Consider the following 14,107-nt stretch of genomic DNA (forward strand, 5'->3'; position numbering starts at 1 on the left):
GCATGGCTGCGTGCATGTGTGTGTATGGTTGTGTTCCACGTGATGTATGGCAGGAAGAGGAGGGTGAGGGATGGCGTGGTAGTGGTTAGAGTTAAAGACAGTAGTTCTCTGAGGCGAGCTCAGAGGCAAGTGGCAAGGCTGAGTAATGACCCAAAGTGTTCTCAATTACCGTCCCGAGCCCGCGCACACACATGCACACACACGCGTATGCGCACACACTCATAAACAGACGCACACTGACATAGACACAAAACGACACGGACACTCACTCATCCACACACCAAGACACAGTCGCAGACACACACAGACACAAAGGCACACTTGCACATATGCATACACACACACACACACAAAAACACACAGACACTCACATACACACACACACGCACAAGCTCTCTCTGCAGACTGCACCGCTTAACTCAGTGTGGAGTGCTCATGCACATTAGCATCTCGCAACCTCTCCCCTCCTCTCCTCTTGACTCCTCTCCTCTCCCCTCCTCCCCCTCCTCTCCTCTACTCTCCCCTCCCCTCCCCTCCCCTCCCCTCCCCTCCCCTCCCCTCCCCTCCCCTCCCCTCCCTTCCTCCTCTCTCCTCTCCTCTGGACTCCTCTCCTCTCCTTTTCCCTCCTCTCCTCTCCCTCCTCAACTCTCCCCTCCCCTCCTCTCCTCTCCTCTTCTCTCCCCTCCCCTCCCCTCTCCCCTCCCCTCCCCTCTCCTCTCCCTTTCCCTCCTCTCCTCTCCCTCCTCAACTCTCCCCTCCCCTCCCCTCCCCTCCCCTCCCCTCCCCTCCTCTCCTCTCCTCTTCTCTCCTCTACCCTCTACTCTCCCCTCCCCTCCCCTCCCCTCCCCTCCCCTCCCCTCCCCTCCCCTCCTCTCCTCTCCTCTTCTCTCCTCTACCCTCTACCCTCCCCTCCTCTCCTCTCCTCTCCTCTCCTCTCCTCTCCTCTCCTCTCCTCTCCTCTCCTCTCCTCTCCTCTTGTCCTCTTCTCTCCTCCCCTCCCCTCTCTCCACTTCTTTGGTCTCCCATAGAAAGACTCAAGACGTCAGCACCGGAAGAAAGGGGCAGAGAGAGAGAGAGGGAGATGCACAGAGAGATAGAGCAACGGACAATAACCACTAATAATAAAACTCCCAAAAAGAGTGTTAACATTTCAAAAGCACTTGGAAACGAGAAGCACCAGAAGCACATCCAGACCTCTCTGTGGCAAAGCCCTCACCAATTACAAGTCTGACAAAGCAGGGCTGCTAGACTATTTCTGAGCCACTCTGTTAGAACTAGAACCGAAAAGATGCACTCCTGTCCCTCATGGCTCAAAGCAGTTCTTCAAGCATTGCCTCATCTTTACGCTGCACCATTGTCTCAAAGATACCAATGACAACACTGTATTGGAGAAAAATCGTTAATTGCTGTAACACACGGAACCACAGAACTTGCGAAAGAAAACTGTATTTTACAAAGCCATAACCAACTGGAATAATTTGCCCCTTAATATCCGCCTAATATAAATAAATCATCGCTTTAACATAATATGAAGAAGCTTCAATTGGCATGCAAACTGAATAGTAGGAGGTATGACTGTGGGCTAGTATTTAATTTTGTGTTCTGCTTCATATGAGTTGTATAATCCTAATTCTTCTTCAAAAAGTCTTGACATTTACTTTTTTTGTATTAGTATTTTACCCACTATTACGATGAGTGTCGACTGGCTTTGAATATGAATGTATTTTATTCATCTTTTCATATCAATGTAACCTTTGCATATTCCTATGTGATTGAATGTATATGAATACAATGCAGGTTGTATCATGTATCATATCATGCCAGGTGCGAATTCGCTGATCGCCATGGCATCAGCGAATTGGGATCCTTTAATTAGACAAATAAATCCACCAGAACCAATCCCGTCAACCTGCTGGTTCTGGAACTAACAGCCCCAGCAACACAGAGCCCCAAGACCGCCTCGCTGCTCCAACCAGATGACAAAGAAAAAAAGGCCTGGACCCGTTTAAAAAAAGAAATAAAAGAATGAACAAAAGGACAGTGCTATTCAGCCCTGAAAGAGAGCACACCGGAGCAGAATACTTTCTGCAGCAGCATGAGACCATTGTGATCAACCAGAAGCTGAGAACGTCCTTGACGAGATGCAGACCCAGAGAAAGGGCCCATAGATGGAAGAGGCACGGCTGTGCAGAGGATGTGACGCACTCTCTCAACTCCTGTGAACCACTCCGATCAGAAACCCTGTTCACCCCTCTGATCACACACATTGGCAACATTGGCAACCCTGAAGTCATCAATACCTTACCTTACCTGAGACGTGAACATAAAAAACTAGTTCTCCCTTCTCCCCTTATCCTGCTCCTCCTCCTCTCTGCATCCCTCCCTCCCTTACTCATCAGTTCCATGCACCCAGCTTCTCCTCCCCTCTCTCTCTCTCTCTCTCTCTCCCTCTCTCTCTCTCTCTCTCTCTCTCAAAGGCTTTGACCACCCTGAAGTCGTCAATGAACTATCTTATATATGGCATGTGATAGGATATGTGATGCCCTGAGACCAGAAGTTGACACAGATCCAGAGTAATGGACCTGGGCCTGTTGTCCTGGGACGTCCTGTGTTCTCCTGAGAGTAGAAGTTGACACAGATCCAGGGTGCTGGACCACCCTGGTCCTGTTGTCCTGTGATGTCCTGAGACCAGAGGAGGACTACAGGTAATGGACCATCCTGGCCGCCCCACATCTCTATTCTTCCAGCGTATACTGGACACCTCACACACTTATATCTCAACGTATGTCTAACGGTCAACAATGTTTAGTGTCACAATTGGTCAACAACAGTTATTGAGATGGGTAAAGACAAGAGAGAGAGGGAGAGAGAGAGAGATACAGAGAGAGGTAGACTGAGTCAGAGAGAGAGATAGACAAAGTCAAAGAGAGAGAGAGAAACAGACAGAGATACAGAGAGAGGAAGAGACAGAGAGAGTTACAGAGTGAGAGAGACAGTCAGAGAGAGAGGGAGGCAGAGTTAGAGAGAGAGAGAGAGAGAGAGAAACAGAGAGAGAGTGACAGAGAGTGGGAAAGATAGAAAGAGAGATCTACAAAGTGAGTGAGGCAGAGAAAGAGAGACAGAGTCAAATAGAGATACAGAGACAGTGTCAGAGAGACCGAGCGGGAGACTCAGAGAAAGAGTGATAGACAAAGTCAAAGAGAGAGCGAGCGACAGAGAGAGATACACAGAGAGGGAGACAGTGTCAGAAAGAGAGACAGGGTCAGGCAGAGTAACAGAGTGAGAGAGTTCGGAGTCAGAGAGAGCGAGCTCCGTCTTGAAGATCAGCGAACAGCAGGAGGTGGCAACTCCCTCGTGGGCCGCGCGTCTCCTCCACCGGCTCTTTGGTGAACGGGGGGCTCATTACCGCCCCTTTGTCTCTGGCTCATCCCACCCCGACCTCACATTACCCGCGCGTCCTTCCTCTTTTTGGCTCAGGTCATTTCCCCGCCGCCGTGCCACCACTCCAGGCCGTCCCATAACGGATTATGCGGTTGAATCGAGACGTCAGCCGGTGGCTGGCTGGCGACGGGCTCCTCGGCTGTCCTGCCCCCGTACATCCCTCCACGCTCCAATTTAGATTCCTCCGCTCCGCTTGTCACGCAGAATCGCTGCGCTGGCAGATTTATGCAGGGGCCCTGGCTTTCAGAGCACACACTTGCCCTGTGGTTATCTGAGGATGTATTAATAACAATCATAATGAAACAGTGTTGCGGTTTCATCACATTCACGGACCCGAGATTTGTGGGCCTCGCCGACACCCCGATCCCCGGGAGTGAGGTAAGGGAGTCAATTAGCCAGCGATGGAAAGACAGCCATTACTCAGCTATTCACCAGCCTGTTTATATAAATCAGCCGTTATCACGTCTTATGCATCCGCCAATTCAGTAAATAAGCGCCTGGGTGCCTGAATGAAAAAAAAAAAGAAACGGGCGTATTATTATCATCTGACAAGACCTAATTTATTAATTAGCTTAGTTGAATTGCAGTGTAATAATTAGCATGGCAGGGTGCTATGAACACAGATATCAACCCAGACGCATCCTTTCATTTAATCAGATTAGCTGTGTGGTCTCTACGTTCTGCAGCCAGCGGGGAAGAGGGAAAGGGAAGGCGAAACCTCCTCTATGTTTCCCCGAGGTTTCGCCTGCTGTTTGCTTACCTCTCCTGATTCATTATTCCGGCCCCCTTTCGTTGCTCGCTGCTCAGTGCACACAGAGGACAGGGTGAGCGCAGCGGCTAGGATTAATGTCAAGTGTTTTTTTTTTGGTGTTAGTTTGGTTGTTTGAATGAATTATTCACAACAAGGGGGTATCAGAAGGCCGCTCGACAAACACCGGCTTGGAGCTAACTGCCTCGCTGCAGGGAGGGGGGCCGTGTGTGTGTGTGGGTGGGGGGGCGCCCCTCCAGGAGAAGGATCCGTCCCCCCTGCCGTCTCCCCTCCTCTACTGGCCCCCCCCACGGCCCATCATCATCCGTCCTGCCCACACCCTTTGTCCAGAATCAGTTCTCCCTTTTCTCCTCATCCTTCTCCTCCTCCTCTCTGCATCCCTCCCTCCCTTACTCTTCAGTTCCATGCACCCTGCTCTCTCTCTCTCTCTCTCTCTCTCTCTCTCTCTCTCGCTCTCTCTCTCGCGCTCTCTCTCTCTCTCTCTCTCTCTCTCTCTCTCTCTCTCTCTCTCTCTCTCTCTCTTTCTCTCTCTCTCTCTCTCTATGTCTCTCATTCAATTTCCCTTCATCTCTCTTTTATCATCTCTCTCTCTCTCTCATGCTTTCTCTTCATCTCTCTTTCTCAATCTGTCCCACTCTCTCCACTCTCTCTTCCTCTCCCAATACTCATCTCTCTCTTTTCCCCAATCCCTCTCTCTCCATATCTCCCTTCATCTCTCCAACCCTCTCCCTCTATATCTGCTCTCTGGCCTTGTGAAGACGAGGCTGTCCCCAGTGGGCCTTCAGTAATGATTGCTCCGGCGCCACTTCAAATGGACGCCTGTGCGTCGAGAGCATGTGAGGCTCAGTGCCTCCTTCCTCCTCCGTCCCGCTACATGGCTGGTGGTTTCCTTCTACACCTTTGGTTTTGATTAGCCTCTTGGCGGCTCTGTGTTCTGCTGTCATTGAAAGAGACGAGGGGGATAGAGAGAGAGAGAGAGAGAGAGAGAGAGAGAGAGAGAGAGGGGAAGGAGAGAGAGATAGTCAGAGAGTTATGTGTTTACTCTATTGTATTTTACAACTTCAACAATCACTCCTACATCTATCAGCCAATGTGAAAGGGTCACAAGATACACACGGAGAGGGACAGGGCGGCGACGGCAGAGACAGGATGAGGACACACAAAACCAACCTCCGTAGCTCGTAAGCCGTGGAGCCGTCCCTCCACCTGAAACACATCAAACACCGACCCACTCTGAGTCCTCCGCCAGTCTCTGTCTGGAGAAGCGTACAGGTAGTCAGAAGATTAAAGACAATCACAACGCGGCCTTCAAAGAGCGGTGTGTGTAGCTTGGTAAAAAGCGGCTGCGCTTGTAATCAATGTCTTCAGTGACGGCGTAAAAGCTGTCTGAACCCGCATGCTAATAGAGAGATAGCGAGTGTGAGTGCTTTATCGTCTGCCGTCCTGTGGTGGGAGATGTATCGGGGGGTTGCTCCTGTCCTCGGGCCATGTGAAATATGTGGCTGGGCTGACACCGGCGTGGAGATAAACGTGGCTGCCTCGCGGAAGAATGAAATGAAAAGTGTTATACTGCTCGTGTTTGAGGAAAAGAAAAGAAACCCGAGGTAAATGGAAGCTTCAGAAGCACAACGCCTGCGATACAAAGGAGAATAATCTGCGGAAAACAAACGCTATGGATGAGAAGGAAACACCTCCTTTGTTTCATTTCACGTTAATTTAATCAAAGGATTTTACGGTTATTGTTGACATGAAGTCATGATGGAAAAACACGCACACACACACACACACACCCAGAAATAAACACTCAGACACACACACGCACACACTCACATACACAGACACACACACACACATCATGACATGAAGTCATGATGGTAAATAACGTTGCTCTGTTTCACTTGTTAATTTGAATAAATCCATGCCACCATGAGGTCTGCACATAACTGAAGCACAGAAATAGCTTGCTGAATAAAGAATTCCCTTTGAACAGTGTTTGACTTTGATTCCATGCACTTATAAATGTGTGGGTGTGCGTGCATTCTTTTAAAGTACACGTTCTTCCGTGCAGATTCTTTGCAGAGCTCAGAAAGAATAGTGTCACACCTTGTGTGACACTATTCGTGTATGTGTGGGTCTTTTTGTGAGTGTGTTTGTGTGTGAGGTTAAGTGGGCGTGTGTGTTAGTCCACACGTAGAGGTGTGTGTGTGTGTGTGTGTGTGTTAATTTTTGTGCATGTGTGTGTGTGCACATGCGTGCATGTGCACATTTGGGCAGCCGTGCACATTGTGGGTAGCCTGGTCCTACCAGACTCTCGTACTTCATTTCATTTGTACAGAGAGTCTGGCCACTCTCCATTGACAAACATTAACTCACTTGAAGGCGCGTGTCTGGTGGAGTTTAAAACTATTGGATCTGCCCAGTGCCACTCTGGATCTGCCATAACCAATTGCTAACGTTTGACTACTACAACTGAAACTAGCGCACAACCTCAACGTCATTGTTCTCACCCAATCCCTCTGTTGGTTAATTGAACGTAGGCGAGAGGAGCCCGGCTACATTGTTGGAGCATGTCTTACGTAATAGCTGTGTGTTGGGTTATCTGGATGGCATATTGCTGCAGGTGACTCATTTTGTCACCCTGTGTGTGTGTGTGTGTGTGTGTGTGTGTGTGTGTGTGTGTGTGTGTGTGTGTGTGTGTGTGTGTGTGTGTGTGTGTGTGTGTGTGTGTGTGTGTGTGTGCAGGTGTTTGGGGAGTACTACCACTTCAGGCATCACGGTGTGGAGAAGAGGTCCCTGTCCAGCCATAGAGGGACCCACGTTCGACTGCAGAGCGAGCAGCAGGTATGCCTTTCTGTCTCTCTGTATGTTTGTCTCTCTGTCTGTCTGTCTGTCTCTCTGTCTATCTTGCTGGTTGTCTGTCTGTATGTCTGCTTCCCTGTGTGTTGCCTTGTTTCTCTGCCTGTCTCTCTGTCTTTGTGTCTGTGTGTCTCTCGCTCTGTTCTCTGTGTTTGTCCGTCTGTCCAGCTGTCTGTCCGTCCGTCTGTCTGTACGTCTGTCCGTCTATCTGCCTGTCTGTCTGTCTTTCTTAGTGTCTTTTTGTCTGTGGGTCTCTCGTCTCTCGTTCTGTCGCTAGTTCCCTGTGTCTGTCTGTCTGTTTGTCAGTCTGTCTGTCTGCCTTCACTCAGCTTGCTGCAGTCTCTCAAACCAGCAGGGAGAGGCAAAACGGCTGATTGTATTTCCTATATTAAGGGCTGTAAGTTTATCAGGGCGTAATAACATTACTGTCAGTGTGGATCCTCCGCTGCCTACCAAACCGCCCGTCCATCCAGCTCCCAGACACCCCTGGGTGATGGATGGAAATATGTGAAATGGCTTTTCTGATAGCAAACAACAAGGGATGCGCCTGTCTTGTTGTTGTGTATCCGACTGCGTTTGAGTTTTCTGCTACACCTGAATGTAAATGTCAGCGGAACTCAGGAATCAAGAGCTCTTTCCCCTCGACCAATCACATCAGACTTCACAAGCCCCACTCTGCTCCTGGGATCGCACCATCATAAATGCCGCAGATCTAGTTTCCTCCTCACCCTTTATCTGCTAATTGGTTGTAGAAATAGTTTGACTTGCATATGTAACCACGTGGGATGTGGTACAGTTGCACATTTAGTTGCAACGTTCTACCACATTAAACAGAGCGGAGGACATGTTCCACCGCACACGCTGGAACGATCACAGAAATAGATGTATAGTTGGCAGGCAGGCCTGTCGCAGTGTTCGCTTTATGATGAGCACACTACAATAGGTATACGTGTCCCTTACTCGAAACCACAGGCCATCTGCTGCAATTCATTTGGTGTAACCCGATGAATGTGTCATCTCTACTGAATGAAAAGGCATATTTCTCTCCTCCTCTCCACGCTGAGAGCCAGCGGGTGATGAGCGATCTGGCGCATACTGACTGCCTGCTGCCCCCCTAACACACGCACACACACACACACACACACGCACACGCAAGCACACACACACACACACGCACATACGCACACACGTACACGCACATACGCAGGCACACACACGCAAACATAAACACTCACACACAGACACATAAACACTCATACACACACAAACCCTCCAGATGAATGCAACGAATGTGTCTTCTTTGCCGCTTCACCACTGCTGTGCTACCCATCATGCATCAGGATGCAGGGTTTTTTCCATCCTCAAGGTTGCAGCGTACCTTATCACACTCTCACAAATCAGTCTTCTCATCTCAAGTCTGATGGCAGCCTGAGGGCCACAGGTGCCACCGTCTGGCCCCGTGCTCCGCGGCGGCGGCGGCCCTCCGATGCGACAGCAGCCAGGACCCCGGGACGTCATTAAGGGGAGCGTCTGTGACATTCAGCGGAGCGCCAGAGGAGCCCGAGGTCGGCCGGAGTGAGGCGCAGTAACGAGCCGGGAGCCAGGAGCTCCTGTGCGCCGCTCCAGCGCCTGTCGGAGGCTGACGCGCGCGCTCTAACTGCAATAACATTAGCGGGGCGGCGCAGGAATCGATCGCAGTGAGCAGGCAGAGGAGGAGAGATCCAGGCTGATCCAATATGGCTGACGACGGAGACGGCGGGTGTGTTGGAGACGGATGAGATAGCATGGGGGCCGGTGGGTGTGGAGGAGGAGGAGGTGGAGGGGGAGGGAGGTGGAGGAGGAGAGCGAGTTTATACTCAGAGATGTGGCAGCCGAGACGGTGTTGGTGTGGGACGGGGTGGGACGGGGGGGGTGCGCAGGTGTTGTCCAATCAGAAGCGCTTTGGGAGACGTTGAAGTCTCCGTGATTGGAACTTGGTGGAGTGGAGCCGGGATGTATTGATTTCCCCCCCCGCGAGTTAAATGAAATGAAAAATACTGGAAGACACTTTCCAAAAAAATTAAAAATAAATCCTCCTAAATGCATCCCCCCTCGAGATTAGGCCCATGCTCTCATCTATTATGCATTAAAGATAAATCCATTTACCGTTCATACACTTTGACTCTTCATTTCACGAATGAGCTTGTAATTGAAAGAAGGCCATTTGTTCAAGTCACCCACAGCTTGACCCCAGACCTTCAATTCCGAAGCACTATATGATGATGATGGCAACACACACACACACAGACACATACATACACACATTCACACAAACACACACGCATACACTCACAAACACACATAATAATCTTTCCAAGCCGTGTGGCACAGTGGCACAGACAAGGAAGCAAAACAGCCTGTGTGTGTGTGTCGGTGTGTGTGTGTGTGTGTGTGTCGGTTTGTTTGTGTGTGTGTGTGTGTGTGTGTGTGTGTGTGTGTGTGTGTGTGTGTGTGTGTGTGTGTGTGTGTGTGTGTGTGTCGGTTTGTTTGTGTGTGTGTGTGTGTGTGTGTGTGTGTGTGTGTGTGTGTGTGTGTGTGTGTGTGTGTGTGTGTGTGTGTGCCTGCCTGCCTGCCTGCCTGCCTGCCTGCCTGCATGTGTGCGTGCAAACACATCTGTTTATGCACATGTCCAATGTAATATTGCGCAGCTCTGGTTGAAAGTGATTCCGTATCCCGTTCTATAAAGGAAGGGAAAGCCGCCTGCTATTCAGAGAACAACACGTCCTCACTGCTCATTTGTCAGCCCATTGACAACTTAGTGTAAGGCTTTTAATCTTAGTCTGTCTGTCCATCTCTCTGCGTCGGTCTGTCCCTCGCGGCTCCATGCTGCTCGTCTGTGTGAAGAGGCAGATTGCCTGTGTGCTCTTTGTGGATTCATGTATTCAGTCGTAACAAGCCACACATGACAGCAGCCTCGCCCTGCATTCAAACTCTTAGGAGATGCTGGTGCTAAAAAGTTTATGGCCTGGGGAGGATTATAGACTCACAGATTCCTCTTATCGGAATCTGATTGGAGGGCGTAATCACAGGCGAATCACAACGGACGATACAATCACAGGGTTGATTGTAAGCGGGCCGTGATTGGCTCATGTATAGGATCAGGCATCTGGCTGATTAAATAATTAAACTAAACAATGGGGAATCACCGATGTTGTCGGTTTCACAAAGCACAATGTTTACGTTCATCCTCAACCGTCGGGGAACTCAATATTGTTTTGTTTGTTGTCAATCTGTGGACGTGTTTCGAGTAGTTATAAAAAAGATATATATTTGATTTTGTTTAGTTCCAAACCTTAAAAGATAATGATCATGATAGTGATTATCATGGTGTAATGATAGTGTTACGATGTGTGTGTCCCATTTTTATACATTTGCAACTCTTGGGATAAATCTAATGTCATGTTTGAAAGACGAGTCATGACAATAAGTATTAATGAATCCATGCCCCCCTTTCATCTATAATCGACCACTGCCTCTTCTCTGTTGTATTATTCGTATTTATCTTCAGACTGTTGTAATCATTCTGCCTTCGCAGTGACAGCGCATTCACGGTGTCCGTTCAGTTCCTTTTAAAACCTGACCCCGTTGCCCTGGGATCTCATCACTGCCGTCTTCATCTTCAGGCAGCACACGAGAGAAGGATGTGTATTTTTAACATAGCTAATGTGAGCAACAGGAGCCCAAAGCACAACCTCGCTCCATCACACAGAGAGAGTGACTCAGGAGCCAAGGTCTGGTTTTTCTTCCAGGCTTCCCACTGGATCTCGTTCCGTGGGAAGCCTATTTTGGGGCTATTTGTCTTTTGGTTAGTGAACTACCAAATGGGTTGGGAGTGGAAGTTGGCAGTGAGATTGTTGTTTGGATGAGAAATGTTAGCATCTCCAGCCCCACCTGATGACTTTCACTTTCCGATCCAAACACATGTTTGAATTGAGTTTGCCACAAAAAAACATTGAATGCAAATATTAAATTCACTGTTTGAGCATAAAGCAGACACACTTTCAGCCCACGTTTGCGGAAATATCACAGTGGATATCTCAGCTCGTAGCCTATTATTCAGATTCAATTAAGCCTTCTTTATGTGCTGTAACAATGACTCTGCGGGGGGGCGTCAGAAAGTCTTATGCTTCCCAGAATGAAACACAGAGCCCCCCAGGGCTGCTCTTGGAGAACAAACAGCCGTCTTATGGAGTTCTTGCAACCAATTCAAACGTCTTGTAGTTGTTTGTGTAGGACGCCACTTTTACCCACCATCAGTGTGCGGACCTGTGGAGAAAGCCCTAGTTTCTCTGGTAAGTACCAGTCCTTCATCTGAGGAGGGGAAGTCTACTCCAGCTCTTTGGATTCAGGGGCTATGCCGGGAGTATGGGATGAATTAAAATGGGCTTCAACGTATGGTGAATCGATCAGACAAAGTCCCTTGTTTTTCTCTCCCCCTAAGCCCCGTCAAGCAATCGGTAGATAATATAGAGAGTACTATAACAAGGGTCTGCACATCACCTGTGTTGCTGCCGCTTTCAGCAGAGTTGCTGAGGGATTATAATTCACCGCGCGGCCTCACCTTATGGACTCGGCCGCTGCCGCCGCCACACTAATGGGTCACTCGGCCTTCCGCACGGACGAGACAATGCTTCTTAAAAGTCTCTCTAAAAGCAATCTTTGCCTGATTATCTGTGTCGTGATTGGCCCGGCCAAAGGCGTTGATTCAAAGCACATTAAAATGCACTCAAAGGGGAGAGAGAAGTCTTTCACTCTGGAAAAGCTGGAGCGAGCAAATGACTAATTTCAAGTTGACGGATCCCTTCCGCCGTAGTGAAGAGGAGGACATTGCTAAAGAAAGGAAAACACAAAAACACATAAGAAACGACTTCTGTTTGCAAAAATCTGTTTGGTTTGCTCCCCATACCTGAGCTACTGATACCTCACCATCACTCCTACACGCCCACGTCCTGCTAACCAAAAGCTCTTGTTCCATTCAAGCTCATAGCATCCACCCAGCCACGAGCAAACACACACAAACACACACACACACACACACACACACACACACACACACACACACACACACACACACACACACACACATCCCTCCCCCGTGTTATTGCTTCAGACCCACAGCTGAGGTTCTTTTAACCCTTTACCTGGCGCCTGTGGTCCGAGAGGCAGTGCGGTCCGTCTGGAAGTTGAACCACAGTGGGCGACGATGACATGGCCTGGTGATGGTGCTGCTTTCAGTGTGCGTCGTAGTGTGTGGCGATGACACTGGTGGTGACGGTGCTGCTTTCAGTCTGCACACATGAGCGCACACCAGTGTGCAGACTGAAAGCAGCACCATCACCACCAGCGTCATCATCGCATACTTTGTTTGCGGCCGTCTGTGTTTTTCATGTTGTGTGTGTGTGTTATTCTTGTTCCTGTGTCAACGGCTGTATCGCTTTAATCCCCTTCTCCAGGTGGTCTGGGCTGAGCAGCAGGTGGTGAAGAGCAGAAGGAAGAGGGATGTGTTCAAGGACCCCACTGACCCTGAGTTTCCCAAACAGTGGTACCTGGTGCGTACGTGTTTCGCTCACACACCCGTTTACCCGATTCTGCACACATTTCACTACTTTTTTGTCCTTCAATGCGATGCCTTTCTCCATGCTTACAGTGAAAAGCATGGAGAAAGGGTCTTTCTATGAAGAAGGTGGAGAGATTAAGCATCTTGTCTGCCGAGTAGGCCTTAATGTAGAATGATCCTTCTGCGTTGAACACCTGTGGGTCTCAACCCCGTTTCTAGCGATCATGATTCCACGCCCCGACTTGAAGTAACATTTAACCGGTTACGTAGAGACCCACGCCGTAACCGCGGTAACTTAGAGACCCGCAACGTACGCTGTGTCTCAATTCAGAGGCCGCTTCCTTCGAAGGACGCGGTCTATGAAGGTGTGGCCTTCGTAGACCGTGAAGGCCGAACCGAAGGCCGAACAAGCGTTTTTAAATGAGACGTTCTGGCCTACGGAGCATTTCCAATTTGCGTAAAAAGCACCCTTTACCTTTCTAGGTGAATCGAGCGCGTGACGACACGCGCTCGAGTCACCTAGCAACCCTGACAGCTGCGGTTCAAACCGGATGGCGGAAGAGAAATAAAAAAATCCGGGAAAAGGCTGCATTTCTCGGCTACATTTGAAGGAGACTTCAAAATGGGACAGCAGCCCTAACCTCAGTTACGTGGAGACCCACGCAGTAACCACAGTAACGTAGAAACCCACGATGTAAACACGGTAACATAGAGTCCCACGCAGTAACCACGGTAACGTAGAGACCCAAAACGTAGCCACGGTAACGTAGAGACCCGCACAGTAACCACAGTAACGTAGAGACCCACGATGTAGCAACGGAAACGTAGAGACCCACGACGTAGCCGTGGTAACGTAGATAACCACGGCATAGCCGCGGTAACCTAGAGACCCACGACGTAGCCGCGGTAACGTAGAGACCCACGACGTAGCCACGGAAACGTAAAGACCCACGACGTAGCCACGGTAACGTACAGACCCACGACATAGCCGTGGTAACGTAGAGAACCACGGCGTAGCCGCGGTAATCTAGAGACCCACGACGTAGCCACGGAAAAGTAAAGACCCACGACGTAGCCACGGTAAGGTACAGACCCGCGACGTAGCCGTGGTAACGTAGAGTACCACGGCGTAGCCGCGGTAACGTAGAGACCCATGGGGTAGCCATGGTAACGTAGAGACCCACGACGTAGCCGCGGTAACAAAGAGACCCACGACATAGCCGCGGTAACGTAGAGACCCACGGCGTAGCCATGTTACAGACCCACGACGTAGCCACAGTCACGTAGAGACCCATTGGAGACAAAGGGTGCCTGTTTGACGCAGAAGAATACATGACGCTTCCCGGGTTAAACTGAGGGCGTACTTGGACTTGGGTATTCAACCATTCCTTTGGGGCGTCATAGCAACGCTAACTCCTTCTTCACTATAATTTGTGTAGCGGTCT

At 49.7% G+C, this 14,107-nt stretch overlaps 1 protein-coding gene across 1 annotated transcript in view; it reads left to right on the plus strand.

Moving 5' to 3' along the window:
- Positions 1–14,107, plus strand: part of furinb (furin (paired basic amino acid cleaving enzyme) b) — a 94,043-nt gene that overhangs the window by 36,661 nt on the left and 43,275 nt on the right. Inside the window, exons 3-4 of the mRNA XM_056598770.1 lie at positions 6,953–7,051; positions 12,559–12,654. Coding sequence (XP_056454745.1) covers positions 6,953–7,051; positions 12,559–12,654 — 195 coding nt within the window. The remainder of the gene's footprint in view (positions 1–6,952; positions 7,052–12,558; positions 12,655–14,107) is intronic.

This window comes from Gadus chalcogrammus, chromosome 9 (genome assembly GCF_026213295.1).
Source record: "Gadus chalcogrammus isolate NIFS_2021 chromosome 9, NIFS_Gcha_1.0, whole genome shotgun sequence".
Taxonomy (NCBI): Eukaryota; Metazoa; Chordata; class Actinopteri; order Gadiformes; family Gadidae; genus Gadus; species Gadus chalcogrammus.